Here is a 21,279-nt window from a genome sequence, read left to right as displayed (position 1 = left end):
TTTCCATGAAGCTCTTTCGGCCTACTTTAAAATACATACACAATGGTGAATATAACACACATGGCCTATTATATATGAAATCCACTATAATTAGGCTATTTTTATATAAAATTTATATACCTATGAAAAGGCACAATAATTTGGTTTTGTTGAGGATCCTTTTCTTGCTATGTGTTTAGTTTGAGAAAGTTTTTTGGGATTGTCCCTGGAATTCTCAGGTCTGCCCCTAGTACCTTTGTGAAGCAACCATCTGAACAAAAGGATTTTTTGGGTTGTCCTGGCCTCTTTGGTTCTGCAAAAGATTTATGTGCCCTGTATCTCATTTTGACCTCATGAATAAATTTTGGATCAAACAGATTACAGTTTTCTAGGTTACAGTATTCATGTGATTTTGGGGTTAAATCTATTGTTCCTGCAGAGATGAACCAATCAGCTTTTCTGATGTTTGTAATGTAGTTAAACAGTTTTCTTATAGTTAGGACAGCTCTACTAATGGCTTTTAGAAGAGCTAATTTAGATGAGAATAGGGTCTTCACATTTTCTGAAGATGATACCTTACCTTCCTGTTCTGCTTTTACCAACAAGAAAAGTAAAAGCTGAGCAAACCCTTTTACTTCAGATGAGTCAAATATGACCCACCTTTAAGCAAATCACCTTCATGAGCCCTTTCATTGTATCTCAAATCAGGTGTCAGTTTGAGGGGATATTACCTCAGAGTGTGAAGGCTGTTGCTCAAACTCAGGACATCCATGTTAAACAAAATATCAGTTTCTTTTTAAATATATATATATTCATCCTCTAGGAAGAAGATGAAGAGGGTGGCCCCCTTAGTCTTTTGTGGGTGCTCTTAGCAGATGTGCCCTCACACATTGACACTGCCACAGAGCAAGAGTCTGTCTCCATCTCTGCCAGAAAAAATACAGAGGAAAGTACTCGCTCACATGAGACTCTCCCACCAAATCTCGTTGAGTGTTCAAACTCTTGCAAGATCCCGCTTCTTCCCAATGGCAGAGAGGCTGCCCTCTAAATCTAATAGCGTGGTGCTAGGTGGCTATCGAAAAACAGATATAGTTACAATTAGTGAAATTATTGGATTTATATAATTTTATATGGCACAATGAAATTTGAAAGATTACAGCCAGTATGTGCATTTGTACATTTCCAAAACGTTTGAACCATCATCTGTGAGGGACACAGCCATAATTACAATCATAAATTGCAGTTTGAAAATCGGTCTGAACGTAACATGGGAATAAAATAATACATATCCATATCTCTATCTACGTTTTTATTTATTTCTGTCTGGCAGATACGAGCATCCCGTGTAGAGCAGATTGAGCAGCAGCTAGAAGAAATACAAAGAATTTCAAACCGAGAAGACTCTACAGAGGTAACAGCACTGCTGCAGCATTATGCGCTATGTTATGTCCAATGGTGTATACAGATCTCATAGAGCCCCATAGCAAAAAGTATGGGTGTGTCTGTCCAACCAGTTTCCCAATGTGTGCAATTGACAGCCTTCCCTGTATGACTCAGCATGTAGAAATAGCTGTCAATCACTAAGTAGGACTACTAAAAAGAAAAAGTGTAGAGTAAAATACAGGTTGTACTGCATCTTTTTCCATAAAACGATATATCAATATGTTCAGCTCCTTCAGCTCTATAACATGTTGCCTGCAGATCAGACTGTATGTTCAACATGACTTGAGTTTCCCTTTAAGTGTGTGCATATTGTCAAGGTATATCTTTTATATAAAATATAAATATTTTATATAAGAGATAAAATGTCAATAAAATATGGAAATCAGTCAGGAAATCCACCAGGCGGACATAAAAATGCCTTTTCTTTTATCTTGAGACTCAAAATGTAATTTAAGCAATTAATGAAAACAAAGGGAGAATCAATTATGCAAAATATCTGTAATAATTTATTTATAAATGAGTAAAAATCCAATATAAAACAGACATAAGATCAATGGATAGACGAATTGACGGAGTACCAACAAACCACCACTAGATGGTGGTGTAACCCACTATCACTTTCTCACCAGCACAGAATTATTTAAAGTTACATATGATAATATATAAATGCTATATCTTTATCAAACAGACCAATAATCAATACATCAAGAGAAGCTCAGGATTTTCTGTTTAACAACAGGTTATAACATGACAAAAAAACTGATTAATACAGGAACAATAAATGTTGGCCCTTGACTGTCTCTGCCTATGACAATCAAAAATATAAATGATATTAATATGATATTATACCCCACTCGGCAATCAGACTATGGAAATATAATTTCCCAGAGTTTTTCCTCTACTCAGATAATGTCTCATCTCCCATTAGCAATATGCATCTTTGCTAAGAGGACAACTAGCATTAGGGAGGTGTTTAACACTACACGTTCCCACAGTATGGGAACTCTTGACTATATGATGAGAGGAATATCTCATTAATATCACAAGCAAAAATATAATATATGTTACCAAGTCAAGGATGGACAGAGTTTCGGATGGGACCAGTTCTCAGGAGTTCTCTAGTGGTCAAAAATATAATTCAAGTTTCTTTTGATAGCCTTTCTTATGATCTGATGATCTGATCTGATGGTTTGATCTCCTCCCATGTTCCCATCCAGCAGTACTTATCCTCCCTGATATCTTACATTACCACCTCCTGGATTATGATCTCCCAATCAACTGAGGAGGATGTAACGTATGTTTATACTACTATGATGCAATCTTAACCCTATGCTAGAGAAAACAAGTTATAAAATAATATAATATTGCCCATCTACCTCTAGATGGCACTGTTGTATCACATAACAATTTCAGCATTAATTCTAAATACCTAATAATACGTTCATATGACCTTTTCAACCTTTCCAATATACATCAGTATTAAGGGTTTCTTCCTGACATTTTACTTATCCATAATCTAGACATGGGGATTCCAACATCTTCTACCGTCTTTTTAAATTCATGACAATGGACACTTTTACTTGACATCCAGGTTCATTAACTTGCCCACATGGCTGGCTAATAATATTCAGCTCATGAAACCCAATTAGTAGGAAGATAACTTTAATACTTTCTAAACCTCCTAAGGTTATATCCAATCAGTGAAATATACATGCCATAAAATATATATTTTAAATGATATATATATATATATATATATATATCTCAACGAAAAATGGCGGCACTGGCTAATAAGCAAGTCTGGGTGCTTGAAAAAGGCTCTAGCATTGAGCGGAAACGTTGCACCGCACGGGAGATTAAAGGAGTTATTTTCATATAACCTATTGGAGTGCCGGTCATTTTTCTGGACTATATATATTTATCGACACACTGTTACAAATAAATGATACATTATATAAACCATTGTTTAAGATATGTTGCAAATCTAAATATACCACAGAGAAATATATAGAATATAATCATGCATACATGAATTGAACAATGCACACCAAATGTTTCCCCTAAGGCAATGACTTCCTTAATTACCTTGTAAGGAATTAAAATAATATATTGCTATTCAAATGGTTGTCTCTCACAGATACATGTCTGTAGGACCCATTATAGTATTAACAGATACACTACATCTCATATCCCTACAAAGATTTTACCCAAACTGAACTCGGCATGAACTTATCTCGGCCTATTTCAATTCTATAGAAAAATATTAGACTCTGGTTCAGTCTGACTTTACTCTTAAAGGCAATGATATTTAGATTATAATATCTTCAGATAAGACTGTACACTTATGAAAATGCATGGCAATACACACTAAGAAATAGATGAAGGAAAAAGCTCTATGGAAGAACATTAAAATGGTCTCCCATCCTTGTGCTGGTTTGTTCTACACACCACATTACTCAACAAGATGACCCATCCCCCAAAAAATAACTTGCTCATTAGCTTTGTTTCTTATGTTAATGGTGCTGTGCCTATCAAATGGAAGTTCTTACATGCCATTACATATGTGTGTGGAAAGAGTATTCATGTACAATGTAATATATTATATAAATATCTTTCACAGCCTAGTGTAAATCATGAACCTCCAGAGAAAGTTTTGACAGAGAACTTCTCCCAACCTGAGGACAACTCTGGTCAACCAGAAAATAAGGTAACAGTAAAATGACTGGCATATTACATTTTTAAAGGGGTTTACCTACATTCAGATTGTGTGCATATGGTTTATATGCAGTAATATACTAATGTACTGTAAGTGCTGCCATTCCTGCACACTGAACAAGTGGTTATCTTCCATCTCCCCCTAGTATGGTATGTCACACATCACATGCCTCTTACCTAAACTGCCCCCTGGTTCGCCCCACACTCGGTTTTGCTAGACAGAAGTTTCCAAGTACCAGATCTGCATTATGCATATCTTGTAATAGAGGGGCATGCATGCAGCTGTAAATAGAAGCAATGTTTGTGAGAGGGGATATTTATTGGAACAATATTCCTTTATATGGTAATCTCTACCACTGCAAGCCCTAGAAGCATGAAAACAAAGGTGCAACACAAAGCTGGGCATGATGTTGAAAATGGAAATTAACTACTTCAGATCCATGGTGGCTTTACCTGGTGACCATTCAGCTTGCATACACTGTAGGTATTTTCTATATGTTTTGTTTGCTTAGGAAACTCCTTTCAGGTAGAAGATCAAATGCATCTATTGAAATGAGTAAACTTCTGTGTGCATTGTAATGTGACATCTACTCTTCCTTGCAGGTTGAGGTAGTGTTCTGGCTTTTATCCATGTTGGCCACACGTGATAAAGATGACATGTCACGTACTCTGTTGGCTATGTCCAGCTCACAGGACAGTTGTCAGGCGATGCGTAGATCTGGATGTCTCCCTCTGCTGATCCAGATACTGCATGAAACAGAACGGGATGGAAGGACACTGGAGTCACAGAGTTTCAAAGATGCTCGCATGCGAGCAAATGCAGCACTCCACAATGTCATCTTCTCCCAACCAGATGAGGCACAAGCCAAGAAAGAGATGCGAGTCCTCCACATTCTGGAACAGATACGTTCATACACAGAGACCTGCTGGGATTGGATGTTGAGTCATGAGCAGAAGGATGGTGTATATGACAGTAGTCCAGGTACATGTATATCTATTCCATATCTATACTGGCCGTGGTGGTAAATCTCTCCAAATAATGAATCAATACCATAATTTACATTGCATTGTGTGAAAGTATTTAGCATATTTTGGAAAGTATTGAGAGATTTTTTTTTTTTTTAAATATAAACTTTTATTTTTTAGTTATCATACAAAAAGATACATAACAATATACCATTTACAATGCTATAAAATCCAAAAGTCCGTCAGTTCTAGTCCTTAAAGCATAGTTAAATATGATTTCATGCAAATACCCATAATTATATAGATATTAACTAAAATCAAATAGAGGTCTCACTGCCTGGGGGGGAAGCAGGACCCGCCCGGCATCGAAGGGTTTAGCATTACAGATAGAAAGAGACATCTTATTTAATATTATTATCTCTATACTGGGAGGGAGCATAGGCCCGAGGCCCGAGCGGCCCACCGAGCAGCGAACACGCACCTCCCACGGCCTCCCTCAGACGTAAGTAAGCACCACGGACAGGACCAGCACCCGTGGGGCGAATCCTCTGGTGCTCACCTATCCCATATGGGGCAGGCTCACAGCGATCTTTGATCGCACCCTTCCGTGGAACCGAAGGAGAACGGAGGGGGGTCCAGCAGTCTTCTATCCCAGTGGTATAAAACCCACTCCCAGGATTTCCTGCCTCATCCCCATATAGTTGGATTAAATGTTAATGGCTTGTTTGAGCATAACTCGCATGAGTTCACCACGGTGTCTCGTGGAGAGAGGACACAAATCAAAGTGTCGCTCAACAATCTCCAGCACTTGGGGAGAAAAAAACGTAGCCAGCCAGCACTGTCTCATTAAGAGAGCAGAGCCCAGCATCAACTCCAGTTCATTAAGAAGGGACAAATGACGGGACCCAGACCACACCCGTGTCAGATCACTGCCCGTGGTAAAAACTCACGTCCAAGAGGAAAAGCCGCATCCCGGGTCGCACCCGATGCCCGGACCCCCCAAGATCCCGAGCCCTGAACCCTCACCAGAGTATTAGTCAATATTTTAGATAAATCAAAAATTAACCAATATCCGATGCCGGTGAGTCCTGCCAGCCCCCGGCATTTCTAAAGATGCTCCAATGCTCTATTATGGCTTCACATTCTGCATTAATACATTGCATACAAAAAGAAGCCGGACAAATTGGATCTTCCCCCAAAAATCCCCCACCATCCCGCCCCCCACCTTGCAGACAAAAAATAAATAAAAATAAAAATATATATTTAAATTAGTTGATCGTATCCCAGTCTTTCCACAATTTATCCCACTTTAAGTAGGATCCTCGTTGTTTATACAAGATCTTCTCGTAGCTTTTCACCTTCTCAACCAAACCCAGCCAATTATTACAATCTGGAACGGAGGAGCAAAACCATGCTCTAGAAATGAGAAGCCTAGCCAGAAACATCACCTTAATCAACAATCGACCATTTGCGGGTTGGTAATTGACCTCCGATAAGTCTCCCAGAACCCATATCCTGGGAGTGAAGGGAACAGCAATGTTGAGTTTACGAGCCAGGTTGGTTTGAACCGATCTCCAGTACCTGCTCACCATTGGGCAGTCCCAGAACAGATGTAAATGATCTGCCTCGGATTTACCACAGCGTGGGCAGTCAGAGGAGGTTCTAAGTCCTCTCCTATATAACCATATAGGTGTCACATATATTTTGTGCAAAATATTTAATTGTACCACAATGTGATTAAAATTGTGCGAGACCAATTTTAAACTTTCCCCTATATTCTCCCAGTTTGGAGAGCCCGTCGCTGAAAGCGAGGATGACCAGGCTCTCTGTCCTGGTGAAAGAACATCAAAAAAAAACTTTTTCATTAAGTGTCTATAACAGTGAGATACTTTAATTCTCGTGACAATTTTCTTGGAAATTAAATCATGTAAAAATTCAGGAGTTTCTATAGTAAGAAGATAGCGATTCGTAGTGCTAGAAAGTGCTGACCTTAATTGAAAATATGCATACCAAGCCACCTCACCTAGATTTGCCCCTTGCTTTAAATCCGCAAGGGGCAAAATGTGTCCACCACTGACCACTTGATGCAGGTACTGAATATTCTTGGTCCTCCAATACTGGCTGCAACTCAGGTCATTTAAATTCAAAAGCTTTGGATTATGCCACAATGGAGTACAAATTAGTGATGCCCCAGCTCCACACCAGTTCCTTATATTTCGCCAAGACTTTATAGCCATTCTGCAGAAGAGTTTGTACCCATTTACTGCATTTAATAAATAGTCAGACTCGAGTACTGTAAAAAAATCTGCAAAGCCTGAATCTTTCACCACCCTGCTGCAGAACTGGCTATTTTCCCATTCATTAAACAATCAGAGGCCACAAAGTACCCCCTAAAATAGGGGAGGTTAAGGCCTCCCCGATTATAGGGCATAGAAAAATAGAGTACCTTCAATCTCACACGCTTCCTCCCCCATATTAAATCATTAAGCATCCGCTCTATCAATCTAAAGTACTTATCTACAATCCATACAGGCGAGTTGCGCAAGATATATAGAACCTGGGGCAGCACCACCATATTTATTAATGAAATTCTGTCGGCTCTCGCCGACAGGATTTTTTGCCATATCTTTATTTTAACCCTCAGCTTTATCAACAGAGGGAGCAGATTGAGTTGTAGATATTCCTGTGGTTTGGCAGAAACTGTTATCCCCAGGTACTTTATTGAATCTGAGATCGTTAGCTGGTTGTACCGTTCGCCCCGCAGTTCATCTATAGGGAGGAGAACGGTCTTCTCCCAGTTGATCTCGAGACCGGAAGGACCGGAAAAGAGACCAACCAGGTCCATTATGCGAGGAAGAGTCGTGTCTGTCTGATGCATAAAAATCAAGATATCGTCTGCATAAAGTGATACTCGATCGTGATTCCCCATTATGCCAAAACCGGCCACCCTCGGATCCTGCCTAATACTAGCCGCTAAGGGTTCAATGTAAATATTAAATAACAGGGGGGAAAGAGGGCAGCCCTGACGGGTACCTCTTCCTAATATAAAACTCTCTGTAATCATATCATTGATCCTTATCCTAGAAACTGGGGAGTTATATAGGAGCTGTACCATCGCCAAGAATCTTGGGCCAAAGCCCATTTTTTTCATCACCTCCCAGAGAAAGGTCCACTCCACCCTGTCGAAGGCTTTGGTAGCATCCAACGACAGGATGGAGCGGGCGCCGCTCCCCGGGGACTGAATATTCATAAATAGCCTATGCAAGTTATGATGGGTGCCCCTTCTTGGCATAAAACCATTTTGATCTGGATGGATAATAGTGGAGATAACCCGCGAGAGCCTCCTAGCCAAAATTTTTGATAGTAGCTTAACATCGGTATTTAATAAGGAAATTGGTCTATAGGAGCTCAATTCTGCCGGGTCTTTATCCTTTTTCGGAATTAAAACAATAAGAGCCTCCATCATGGAACATGGTAAGCCCCCTCCCTGGATCGCTTGGGAAAACACCTCAAGTAACTGGGGGAGGAGCGTCTCACCATACCTACGATAAACTTCATATGGGAGGCCATCCAATCCTGGCGATGAGCTCCCCGAGATAGACCCCAGAGCCTCCTTCAGCTCAGAAAGGGACAGCTCCTCCTCCAAAAATTCCACCTGAGCTTTATTCAAAGTAGAAAGTGGAATCCTCTCCAAGAATCGCATCGCCAGTTCGGATGTCATGTCGGGAGGGGGTCTATATATCTGAGCAAAATATTGTAAGAAGGTATCCCTAATCCCCTCTAGATTTGTTATGGTTTCCCCCTCTAAATTACGAATTAAAGTGATGGATTGATTTTTCCTATCTTGTTGAGTAATTATTCTTGCTAAGAGCTTACCAGGACGTCCGGACTCCGAGAAATATTTAAGCCCCTTAAAGAATACTCTATGATTTGCTTTCTCTACTAAATACTTTTCCAAGCAACAGCTAGCCTTCTGCATCTCTTCCCTGTTGTGTTCCGTGGGTTGACTGGTAAAACACTCATTGGTAGAGACAGCGATCTTAACCAGTTCCTCCTCTTTACCCCTAAATGTTCTCCTTGCTGCAGCAATCTCACTGATGAAGACCCCTCTTAGATACGCTTTCAAGGCATCCCATACTACATTGATGTTAGCAGAGGGAAAGTTTACCTCCCAAAAGGAGGATATCAGTAATGTAATAGACTGAGGATTCTCCATAACGGCAAGCCAATATGGGTTCAACTTGAATCCTAGCCCCCTTATGTCCTTATTCTCCCCAGTGCGAACCTCAATTAGTACGGGTGAGTGGTCCGAAACGGTTCGTACTCCGTATCGAATCTTGCTGATATTACTCAAGTTGCTCTCATTAGTGAGTGCTAGATCAATCCGAGACATTGCTCTCCCCCCCCATTGAGAGATTTTAATGGAACAGAATAATAAGGTGATAAGCTGATCACTTTGAGTCTGATTCAAGAACCCTCACTGACCATGAGAATAGGGGTCCCAGAGAGGACCTTAGTGAATAGGGTGATAGTCATGCATGTGTGTTATATTTATCTCTATAAAATTTAGTAAGGTAACCGGGCACACTCAGTATGTTGGAATCATATAGAATTAAATATACATAAAATTACATACCATACCAATGTTCCTAAAATGGCTGGAATAAATAACCTAAAAATATCACTAAATAGACACAAAATGAATAGGTAATAATAAATATGGGTAATGAATGCTCTATGATAATATAGAACAGTGCAATAGATAGTCCTGTATTATACAAGTGCGCTATGGACGCTCTCCCAATAGAAACCTATGCTGGTCACTTAGTGATAAAGTTCGCTTTGAATGGTCGGAACCACTGAGGAAGGGGTTATTTAGAACCCCCGAAACGCGTTTGTGAAAGGATAGAGCTTGCAGGACACCGGTCTCCTTTCCATACGAGAGGTGTCCAGAGCACAGGGGTATTTAACAGACACGGTAAGCACTTTTCCAAACAGGATGACAAGAGGAGCTCACATTCGGAAGAAGCAGCATTTAAAACAGCTCAGCGGGACGCCACTGACTTGTAAGTATAGCGGGACGCCGCTACACTTTTACTCACTGAAAGTACAATTCTATATTACTGGAGGATTATTGAGATCTTATATTTTGATAACAGCAGCATAGACTTGGCTGGCATAGACTACCATTGGAAGCAAATTTTATCACTAAGTGACCAGCATAGGTTGCTATTGGGAGAGCGTCCATAGCGCACTTGTACAATACAGGACTAATGTAACATCTTATCTATTGCACTGTTCTATTTTATCATAGACCATTCATTACCCATATTTATTATCATCTATTCATTTTGTGTCTATTTAGGGATATTTTTAGGTTATTTATTCCAGCCAGGAACATATGTATAGTGTTATTATTTTATGTATATATTAAATTCTATATGATCCCAATATACCGAGAGGAAGGGCGATTCCTCTTACACCGTGTGCACCTCTACTAGTGGTTTGTGTGTCACTCCTGTGCGTCACATCAGTTCAATTATATTTATCTCTATTGGACTGCTGGAGATGGCTGAGTGATGTACTCTGCTATCTACAGCAGTCCCATAGAGATGAATTAGGCGGCAGCATATGTGCATGACCGTCGCAACATTTGCTAGGGGGACGAGACTCTAGTTCTCATGACCGATGGGGATCTCAGTGGTTAAACCCCACTAATCAGATATTTCTCACCAATCCTCTGGATAGGTGATAAGTTGTTATTGTAGTAGGGCGAATCCCTTTAAGTTATAAAAAAAACATCCTAGAGGTCACATAAAGTCTTTCTTACAGCTCCAGTGCCCGTGGAACCTCAGATCTGCCAAGCCAGCTGTGCCATAATGAAATTATCATTTGATGAAGAATATCGCAGAGCAATGAATGAGCTAGGTAGGTATTTAATATGAAACACATTTTATCTTTATAGCCCTCAAATATAAATTATTTTCCGACATGCAGCAGGTATCTCAGATAGTAAGCAGCTACAAAGATAATGGAGCTTCCTAGATCATTTATTTTTCCTATGGGTGCCCTCTGCATTAGGAGAAATGATAGAGAGAATGTACTGGGAAGTTCATACATTGTATTTTATTGCAATTTGTTTTCCTTTGTCTTGCATTCTTTAGGTGGTCTGCAAGCAATTGCAGAGCTTCTCGAGGTAGACTACCAGATGCACCGTACGACCAATGATCCCCTAAGCTTAGCCCTGCGTCGCTATGCAGGAATGGCACTTACTAATCTAACTTTTGGAGATGTGGTTAACAAAGTAAGGAAAATAGCATAACTTCGCATTAATTCTGACATGACAGCAAATCTGTGATATACAGCCCCAATTCCAAAAAAGTTGGGATGCTATGTAAAATGTAAAGAAAAACTGAATGCATTGATTTGCTAATCTCATAGATCCATATTCCATTCACAATAGATCATAGAAGACATATCAGATGTTGAAAGTGAGACATTTTACTATTTCATGAAAAAATTACATCATTTTCTCAAAAGTTGGGATGGGGGCAACAAAAGATGTTCCCAGATGTTTACGGAGTGTTGTTAGAAGAAGAGCGGATGCTACACAATGGTAGATGCGACCCTGTCCCATCTTTTTTTAGATGCATTGCTGCCATCAAGTTCTTAATTTTAGTTTTTTTTTTCCAGGAAATGGCAAAATGTCTCAGTTTCTACATCTGATATGTTTTCTATGATCTATTGTGAATACATTTTCAAATCATTGCGTTCTGTTTTGACTTCAATTTGTTTACGTATTACACATCGCCCCATTTTTATTTTTTTTTTAGAATTGTGGTTGTACAATTTTGGAGATATTGCTAATGTTATTTATACCATTGTTAATTATATAATTCTGATTGTATATAGTTACAACTAGAAGGTAACTGTATAGACCCTAACTATTAGCTGTCAGTATACATGAAATCTTCCGTGGGTAATAACAATAGCTGCTATGACTACATATTTTCTATCACACAGGCCACCCTGTGCTCCCGACGTGGCTGCATGCAGGCAATTGTGGCTCACTTGGCCTCTGAGAGTGAAGAACTTCAGCAGGTAAATTCTACATTCTTGACACGTTAGTTGTTCAATAGACATCGGGAAAACTTCAGTGCAGATTGTACATGTATATTTTAATTGCTCCAGGTGGCATCAAGTATCCTGAGGAATTTGTCATGGCGAGCAGATATAAACAGTAAGAAGATACTGCGTGAAATAGGCAGTGTTGTCAGTTTAATGCAGTGTGCGTTACATGCCAATAAGGTAAGAAAGTGGGCTAGGAGATACTTGTATTATGCATCATATTTGGCACCGTAATTTACAGCTGACTTTTGCCCTATTAGGAGTCCACGTTGAAAAGTGTGTTGAGCGCCTTGTGGAATTTGTCTGCCCATAGCACTGAGAACAAGGCATCTGTCTGTTCTGTTGAGGGATCACTTGGTTTTCTGGTGAGCACCTTAACTTACAAGTGTCAGAGCAACTCATTGTCCATCATAGAGAGTGGCGGAGGTATCCTAAGGAACGTATCCAGTCTAATTGCTACACGTGATGATTACAGGTGGGATGTTCTAATATTCCTCTCTTTCTCTGGGTTTCAATATTTTTTTTTATATATGAATCATCTAAGAAATTAATTTTGACACACTGCTGTGTCTTAGGTGATGGAATCTGTCACCATCATTCTGTACTATAATCTGCACTAATACATTAGTAGCGGTTCAGTAGTGATGTCCAGATTGGCATTTTTTATTTTTCTACCGACCCGTTAGGCTACATGCACACGACCGTATGTGTTTTGCGGTCCGCAAATTGTGGATCCGCAAAAAAAAAAAACTGATGACATCCATATGCCATCCGTTTTTTTTGTAACAATGCCTAAAACGGACAAGAATAGGACATGTTCTATATTTTTTTTTTGCGGGGCTACAGAACAGACATACTGATGCATACAGCACACGGTGTGCTGTCCGCATTTGTTGCTGACCCATTGAAATGAATGGGTCCGCATCCTATCTGCAAAAAAAAAAAAATGGAACGGACAAGGAAACAAAATACGTTCATGTGCATGTAGCCTTATGCTGCGTTTACACTTCAATTATTTGGTCAGTTATTTTGATAAGTTATTGTGAGCCATAACCAGTAGTGAAGCCTACTCAGAGATCAGGTGTAATGATTTGATTTGCTTCTGTTCTGTGTTTTTGACCTGCACTTGGTTTTGGCTCACAATAACTGATGTGTGAACTCAGCCTTAGGGCTCATGCACACAAACAGATTTTGTTTCTGTTTCATTTTTTTTTAAGGTTGGATGCGAACCCATTCATTTCATGCAGTGCAATGTATTTTACTATCAGTGCTATATCTCTGTAACCACGTACATGTCATGGGCGCTATTGTCCACTGCATCGAAGTTAAACGGCCCAGGTCAATGCTTCTCATGGGAGAGTGGGCTGCCGTAAAAACAATGCAGCCCAACCGGAGACCCTTTATTTGTCACTATGGGGTTAAATGTGTTTTTTTTGTAAATAAAGCATTATCACTGTATACTGAAAATGTGACTTTATGATGTTTTCTGTCAGTGAATGGCAGCTTTTTTTCTTTTTTATTCAGAGGCATCCTTTCAGCTTCTAAATAAAGATAAATTAGTGTTTCCATTCATTGCCAGTAAGCAGAGATCTTGAAAATGTGGAAAGAAGACAACATTTTATAAGCACAAGGCTAAGGCAGACAATGATGTCACAGTCCAAGGCTAATGTTCACAGTGATGAAATAATAGTGGAATAATACACACACACAGTAATGTCACAATATTGGCATAATGCACACAGTGATGTCACAGTACAGGAATAATCTACTCAGTGATGCTACAATACTGGACTCATAAAAACAGTGATGTCACAGTACAGGACTAATATGGTGATGTCACCAGTGTCGAGCAGAAGGGATAACACAAACAGAAGAAGTTACCATGAGGCTTCATGGTAAAACTTAGAATAGGGTTGTATTAAATGTTCCACAGCACCTTATAAACATTTTATCACTAGGTGCACCTAATTTGAGTGGAAATAGGCCCCCTTAGTTATTGGGCCCCATAGCAGTTGCTGTGCCTATACTAAGGCTACTTTCACACCTGCGTTTAGGTGCGGATCCGGCTGGTATCTGCACAGACGGATCTGCAGCTATAATGCAAACGCTTGTATCCGTTCAGAACGGATCCGTTTGCATTACCATGATAATGCAAACGGATCCGTTTGGACTTACATTGAAAGTCAATGGGAGGCAGATCCGTTTTCAATTGCACCATATTGTGTCAGTAAAAACGGATCCGTCCCCATTGACTTACATTGTAAGTCAGGACGGATCCATTTGGCTCAGTTTCCTCAAACGGACATCAAAACGCTGCAAGCAGCGTTTTGGTGTCCGCCTCCAGAGAGTAATGGAGGCTGAACGGAGGCAAGCTGAGGCATTCTGAACGGATCCTTATCCATTCAGAATGCATTGGGGCTGAACTGATCCGTTTTGGGGCGCTTGTGAGAGCCTTGAAACGGATCTCACAGGCGGACCCAGAAACGCCAGTGTGAAGATAGCCTTACCTGGTAGTTACTACCATGCATTAACCATTTCAACATTAAGGGGGTCATTTACTATACAGACATACGCCAAGTCTAGAAAAGTGGGCATAGCATGGTCAGGGACAGGCCTGTATCATTCATAATTTTCTACTACTGTTTTAGGCATAGAAAATGGTCTAAATCTAAGCCAGCAACGAAGCTGCCTTACATCTAGACCTGTCCTACATTTAGATTTATCTATATTGTTTATTGACAATGACAAGTCATTTACCATCAGCCATGATGGCAAGAATCATAACCATAATCCTGTGCTCCCATGTGGTGACTGCAATCTCGCCAACCTGTGGTGGTCAGTAGCTGCACAAATCCACAGGTTAAGGGCTCATGCACACAACTGGATGTATTTTGCGGTCCGCAAAAAAAAACGGATGACATCCGTGTGCATTCCTTATTTTGGGGAACAGAACAGCTGGCCCTTCATAGAACTGTACTATCCTTGTACGTAATGCGGACAATAATAGGACATGATCAATTTTTTGGCGGAATGGAAACGGAATGCACACAGAGTAACTTCAGTTTTTTTGCGGACCCATTGAAGTGAATGGTTCCGCATACGGTCCGTAAAAAAACGGAACGGAAACGGAAAGAAAATACGTTTGTGTGCATGAGCCCTAACATAGATACCTTCAAATTTGTGCGATCATGGCCACCATAGGCATGTGGGTTCGCAGATGCCCTGTAGGAACCAAGCCTAAACAGTACAGCGTCCTTTACTATTGCAGTTTCATTAGGTTTAATTAATCTGTGTTAATTTCTAACATTTTTTTTATTTGGTTTTACAGGCAGATCCTGCGTGATCACAATTGTCTTCAGACTCTTCTACAACATCTCAAATCCCACAGCTTGACCATTGTTAGCAATGCTTGTGGGACTTTGTGGAATCTGTCTGCTAGATGTCCACAAGACCAGGAACTACTTTGGGATTTGGGAGGTGTTAGTATGCTGCGTAATCTTATCCATTCTAAGCACAAGATGATTGCCATGGGTAGTGCAGCTGCCCTGAGAAACTTGTTGGCACACAGACCATTGAAGTACAAGGATGCTTCTGTTATCTCTCCAGGGTCCTGCATGCCATCCCTCTACATGAGAAAACAAAAAGCTCTAGAAGCTGAGCTTGATGCAAAGCACTTAGCTGAAACTTTTGACTCTATGGATAAACAAGGGCTAAAATCTCAGCAAGTCAAGGGACCTTTAAGGCACATAGAAAATCTGGTAAAAGATTATGCATCTGATTCTGGCTGCTTTGATGATGATGAGATTCCAAACACATCCATCAGTGCTGATACAGGAAATTCTTCTGTACTTTCAATGTACTTTAACTCCTCCATCACCCAGGGTCAGACTGTGCCAAAGACTGCCTCACTGAGAAAAGGTTTAGAATCTGAAAAGATAGATAACAATAAACATGAGGTAAACAAAACTGAAGATGAGATCCTTGCTGAGAAATTGGCAACTTGCACTGCAGCAAAAATAGAAAGACTGGTGGAAGACATTTCCACAATGCACACATCCTCTGATGATAGCTTCAGTCTTAGTTCCGAGGACCATTGTATTGACTGGCCCTGTGGTTTAGATGAGTTACACGAGGGCAGAGCTCAGTCCTGTTCACCTTGCAGACTTTCTGACAATAGTGGAATGATGAGAAGAGATAATTTAAGTCGAGCTCAAGCACTTTTGCGCTTAAAAACAACTTACACTAGTCTCTCTAATGACAGTCTAAATAGTGGTAGCACAAGTGATGGATACTGTCCAAAAGAACATATAAGACCATGTAGCAGAGCTGCTTTACTGGATTATAAGGAAGAGCTACAAAGGTATCAGAAAAGGCCAAGTCGCCTTGATCTAAAAAGTGTACTGGTTATTAAACCAGAAAAAAAGGACCCCAATGAAAGTCAGGTAAAACATGGGCAGTCCAGAGTAGATCCAAATGAACTCCATGATCTGAAAATAAGAAAAACATCTTTTGCTGGGCTCAAACATATGGACAGCATTGAAAAAAACGATGAACCAGTAGTAGATGATTCCAGTAACAAACTTTCAGGAGAGACATTGGTGCATACCATAAAGCTATCTCCGTCTTACAAGCACATTTCAGGTATGGACAATTTAACAAAGAATGGGTCAGGATTACCTGTCAACATTTTTCAGCAGGCTCTTACTGTAAAGAAGAAAGCATGGATGCTTCCATCACAAAATTTGGATACCCTTTCAAAGGTTTTAGATAAGACCTCTGTTCATTCTTCCTCAACTGGAGAGCAGGAATCACTGCAAAAGTATGCAGTAGAAGGTACTCCAATATGTTTCTCCCGATGTAGTTCCCTTTCCTCTCTTTCTTCTGGGGACAACCTTCTGGATGGACCAAGCCGCAGTGAAAATGACATAGATAGTGACTCTTCCTTGGAAATTCTTGAAGAAGATGGCTGCACTGGTGGTGATAAGAGGAAACCAGACAGGTCTAAAGGAGTTGAGAAAGGTGGAAATACACTCAATGTCTCCCAGCCCATTGCTATTCCTCTGACAAAACCAGAGAAGCATTTCCTCCATGATGTCTCACCATCTAGGAATGAAGATAGGACTCCATCTAGCTCCTCAGAAAACTACATCCAGGAGACACCATTAGTGATGAGCCGCTGTAGTTCCGTCAGTTCTTTAGGTAGTTTTGAGAGCCCCTCTATTGCTAGTTCTATTCAAAGTGACCCATGTAGTGAAATGATCAGTGGTACAATTAGTCCCAGTGAATTGCCAGACAGCCCTGGACAGACAATGCCACCAAGCAGAAGCAAAACACCAATCTTTGATCCAAGTAACCACCTTGAAAAGGAAGCCAGTCAGTTTAACATTCAGTGGGAAAACAATGTGAAAAAATTCATGGAGATAACAGATTTCAAAGAGAGATTCCAGATTCCAAAAGATATTGACTCAATGATTTACTTTACTGTGGAAAAGCCAACAGAAAACTTTTCATGTGCATCTAGTCTAAGTGCATTGCCCTTGCATGAACATTATATTCAAAAAGATGTTGAGCTCAAACTTATTCCACCATTTCCTGAGAAAAACAGCTTGAACTTTGTAGCTCATGATAAACAGGGAGATAGTCGTGAAGAGCGACTTCTAGGGTTTATGAAAAAATCTGAAATGGAACTTGTTTCAGACGATGATATCGACATTTTAAAAGAATGCATCAACTCAGCAATGCCTCCCAGGTTGTGTAAAATGAAAACATCAGTTCTTTCTGGACACATTGTGAACTCTCAGACCAAAAAGCCTGTCCAGCTACCAGTGTACATGTTAGTTCCAGCTCATACACAGCTAGCAGTAAACAAAACCTACCATTCTAAAAAAGATTTTATTAATGATGATTCTTCTTTCACAGACTCAGCAGAGGGAACCCCTGTAAACTTCTCTAGTGCTGCTTCTCTTAGTGATGAAACTCTCCAGTACTCTTTTAAAGAAAGTCAAGACCAGAGAGAAAGGCCAAAAAGCCGAATGGAAATTAGACATTATGGAACTATGTTAGATAGTCATCATCATAGAGATGGAAGAAGAAATTTTTCCCTTGAAAATGAAACATTTACAGAAGAAAATAAAAATGCGTTCTGTGCTGGTTCATCTAAAATGACTAGTAAATCAAACAGACATTTAAATGCAAGTTTTACGTTGAAAATGCACCAAAAAACTAATGAAAGCAGAAGCCTTGATGCCCTTCACAAGCTTCCTTCTAATTGTACTGAAAGAGATACCAGTTGTTCTAGTCATCCAACAAGACTTGACATAAAACAAGGAGAAAATACTCAAGGAAACTTTGCTTTCCAGTCATTTTGTCACACTACACCTACAGAGGAAGCGGTTTACTGTTTCTATGAAGATGATATTGATATTGAAAATTCAAGCAAAAATTCTCCAAGGAGAAAAATTGAAGCATCAAAATCTTCACGAAAGCATTGCCAGTACCCTGAAACTCAAGAATATAAACAATCTATTCGTACTGATAAAACAGGTCAACCTACTGCTAAGTTTAGTAATTTGATTGAGGATGAACCAATGCCTTGCTATTCTCTAAGCTCTTCCATGAGCTCTCTTAGTGACAGTGAACCTGTGTATGCCCAAGAAATTATTGATAAACCTATTAAACAGTCTTCCAGGCTACAAGTAAGGAAATCCAGTAAGCATGTTGGGAAGCGGGGTTCCTCACCAAACCATACATCAGATGAAGAAAAATGGACAAGTTCAATGATGCCTAGAAGGAGACGATTGTCAGCTCGCAAAAGGAAACACAACCAGAAGAATAATGAGAACAAAGAGGAAACTCAGCATATCACTAAAGAAAGAGCAAAAGATGAAGATATGTCAGATCTAGACAGTGTGGACTGGGAAGCAATCAAGGAAGGTGCTAACTCCATAGTCAGCTGGATAAATCAAGCAGCTGCTTCTATCTCCAGGGAATCCTCAATAGTTTCTGGAGGTCCTTCTTCAGACTCCCTTATGCTTAGCCCTACTGTACTATCCCAGAAACCTGCATTTGGCCAGCATAAACAAAACACAGATAGATCTCTACGCTCAAAACTCTCTGGATCAAGTCAAATATCTAGCAGTAGTGAGGGATCAAGGAATAATAAAGGGAGAAAAGTAGTTAATCCCAGCCAAAAATCATCTTCTAATATCCCAATGGTCTACCGAGGAAGGACAGTAATCTACATGCCTGCACAAGAAAAAATATCACCGACCAAGCAATCACACCAGAATAATTCACCTCAGGATGTCACAAAACCCACTAACAGTATGCGTTCCAGAAGTCTTCATCGCTTAGAGAAATCTGGAGATATTGGATTTGAAATGACTTTACCAAAAAGAAGTGCTACACCTCCAGCTCGAATCAATGCTGCTCCTTCTTGTAGCTCCTCCAGAAATTCCACCCCATCGAGGAAAGCACAATCTCCAGTAACTCCACCATCTCCAAAGTCAAATGGGGTAAGGAACTCTCAGGTTCCTGGCAATAAAACGCAAAAGTCACCTGTACGAATTCCTTATATGAAAAAGCCAAGTCCTCGTGTTCCCCCGGGTCCTTCACCTTTGGCTATAGAATCTGTTGCTGAAAGTCCTCGACAGAGTCCTATCAAAAGACTCACTGCTCACGGCAGTCGTCTTAACCAGGTGCGAAACAGTGAGTCAGAGAAATCAGGAATCCTGCGTCAGGTTACCTTCATAAAGGAATCTGCAGTGGGTATAAGACGTCAACATTCTGACATCTCTGTATCTCAAAGACAGCACAGAGCTGCTCCCAGAAACAATTCAGCTTTACCTGCTGTTTTTCTCTGCTCCTCGCGGTGTGAGGAGCTAAAAGTGCACAAGTCTTCAAAAGTTCCCTCAGTGCCAAACCGACCCCTGCGAAGGACAAGTTCTGAAAGTCCATCACGGGTACCTGTCAAAAATATACCACCTCCACCTGAACCTTTCAAAAGGTACTCTTCCTCTCCTCACATTAACCTTCCATGGTCACGTGTACAAGGTAGGGCAGGCCAGGGCACATCAAAAAGTGAAGGTACAAGAATTCCAAGAATTGACAGCCCTTGTGGGTCAGGCAGGGCAACTTGGAGACGGATAAGAGATGAAGATATTCCTCACATTTTGAGAAGCACTCTGCCTGCATGTGCTTTGCCTCTTTCAGAAGAGTCTAATGAGCCGCGCAGAAAAACAAGTGATGCAGTAGTCCAGACAGAAGATTTTGCTATAAACAAGACAAATTCCAGCACCTCACCCACAATAGAAAGCAGAAACAGACCTGGTGCTTCCACAGTAATGCCTGAATCAGGGAAAGTAGCCTTAGGTGTGGTAAACCTACCAACAAGCAGGCATAGTTCTCCCAGCAGGGCTGCCAGAATTACTCCATTTAATTATGTGCCAAGTCCTATTGTGACAGTCACAGAGGAAGCAGCAGGTAAGGTAACCAGTGAGTGACTGATGGCAATATGCTAGTCTGGTTTGAGTACTCTGAATAACGACTGTAAAGATCAGTTGATTTTGATCAGATGTGCAAGACTTGATGTCTGGGTTCCTTGTTTCCTCATTGCAGCCAACCCTCAAAATCAGTGCACCTTGAAAATGAGATGCATCACATACTGTACATGCCACCACTTCCTGGAGGTGCATGCACTAAAGACTTGTGATGGGATGTCTTTTGGCACTTTATAGATACTGATAAGCCTGCATAAATTTTCTAAAGGGCAATAACACTGCTCCAGCCACCCCATAGAAAGACTTATTATTGAGGCTTTGCTGTCCAAGAAAATAAATCTACCACAATTAATTTATATATAGTATATATATATTTATTACACAGCAAATCACACACACGGAAGCCAACGCTGCAGCCATTATATAATACCTGTTGCCTTGATTGTCCTATTCATGCTAATTACAAATCACACCCAACAAAAAACCTAAAAATGCTTTGAGCAAAGCCTTAATCTCAATACAGGCTGCATGTGTCTGCAAATATGTTGTA

General features: G+C 40.3%; 1 protein-coding gene across 1 annotated transcript in view; it reads left to right on the top strand.

The window, feature by feature from the left end:
- APC2 (APC regulator of WNT signaling pathway 2) overlaps positions 1–20,732 on the top strand; it is a 146,648-nt gene extending 125,916 nt beyond the window's left edge. The window contains exons 7-15 of the mRNA XM_044278966.1: positions 1,310–1,390; positions 4,070–4,129; positions 4,741–5,119; positions 10,942–11,031; positions 11,268–11,407; positions 12,127–12,204; positions 12,295–12,411; positions 12,492–12,706; positions 15,560–20,732. Coding sequence (XP_044134901.1) covers positions 1,310–1,390; positions 4,070–4,129; positions 4,741–5,119; positions 10,942–11,031; positions 11,268–11,407; positions 12,127–12,204; positions 12,295–12,411; positions 12,492–12,706; positions 15,560–20,732 — 6,333 coding nt within the window. The remainder of the gene's footprint in view (positions 1–1,309; positions 1,391–4,069; positions 4,130–4,740; positions 5,120–10,941; positions 11,032–11,267; positions 11,408–12,126; positions 12,205–12,294; positions 12,412–12,491; positions 12,707–15,559) is intronic.
- The last annotated feature ends 547 nt before the right edge of the window (positions 20,733–21,279 follow it).

The sequence above is a fragment of the Bufo gargarizans genome, chromosome 1 (assembly GCF_014858855.1).
Source record: "Bufo gargarizans isolate SCDJY-AF-19 chromosome 1, ASM1485885v1, whole genome shotgun sequence".
Lineage (NCBI taxonomy): Eukaryota > Metazoa > Chordata > Amphibia > Anura > Bufonidae > Bufo > Bufo gargarizans.
This window is presented reverse-complemented; position numbering and strand designations above follow the sequence as displayed.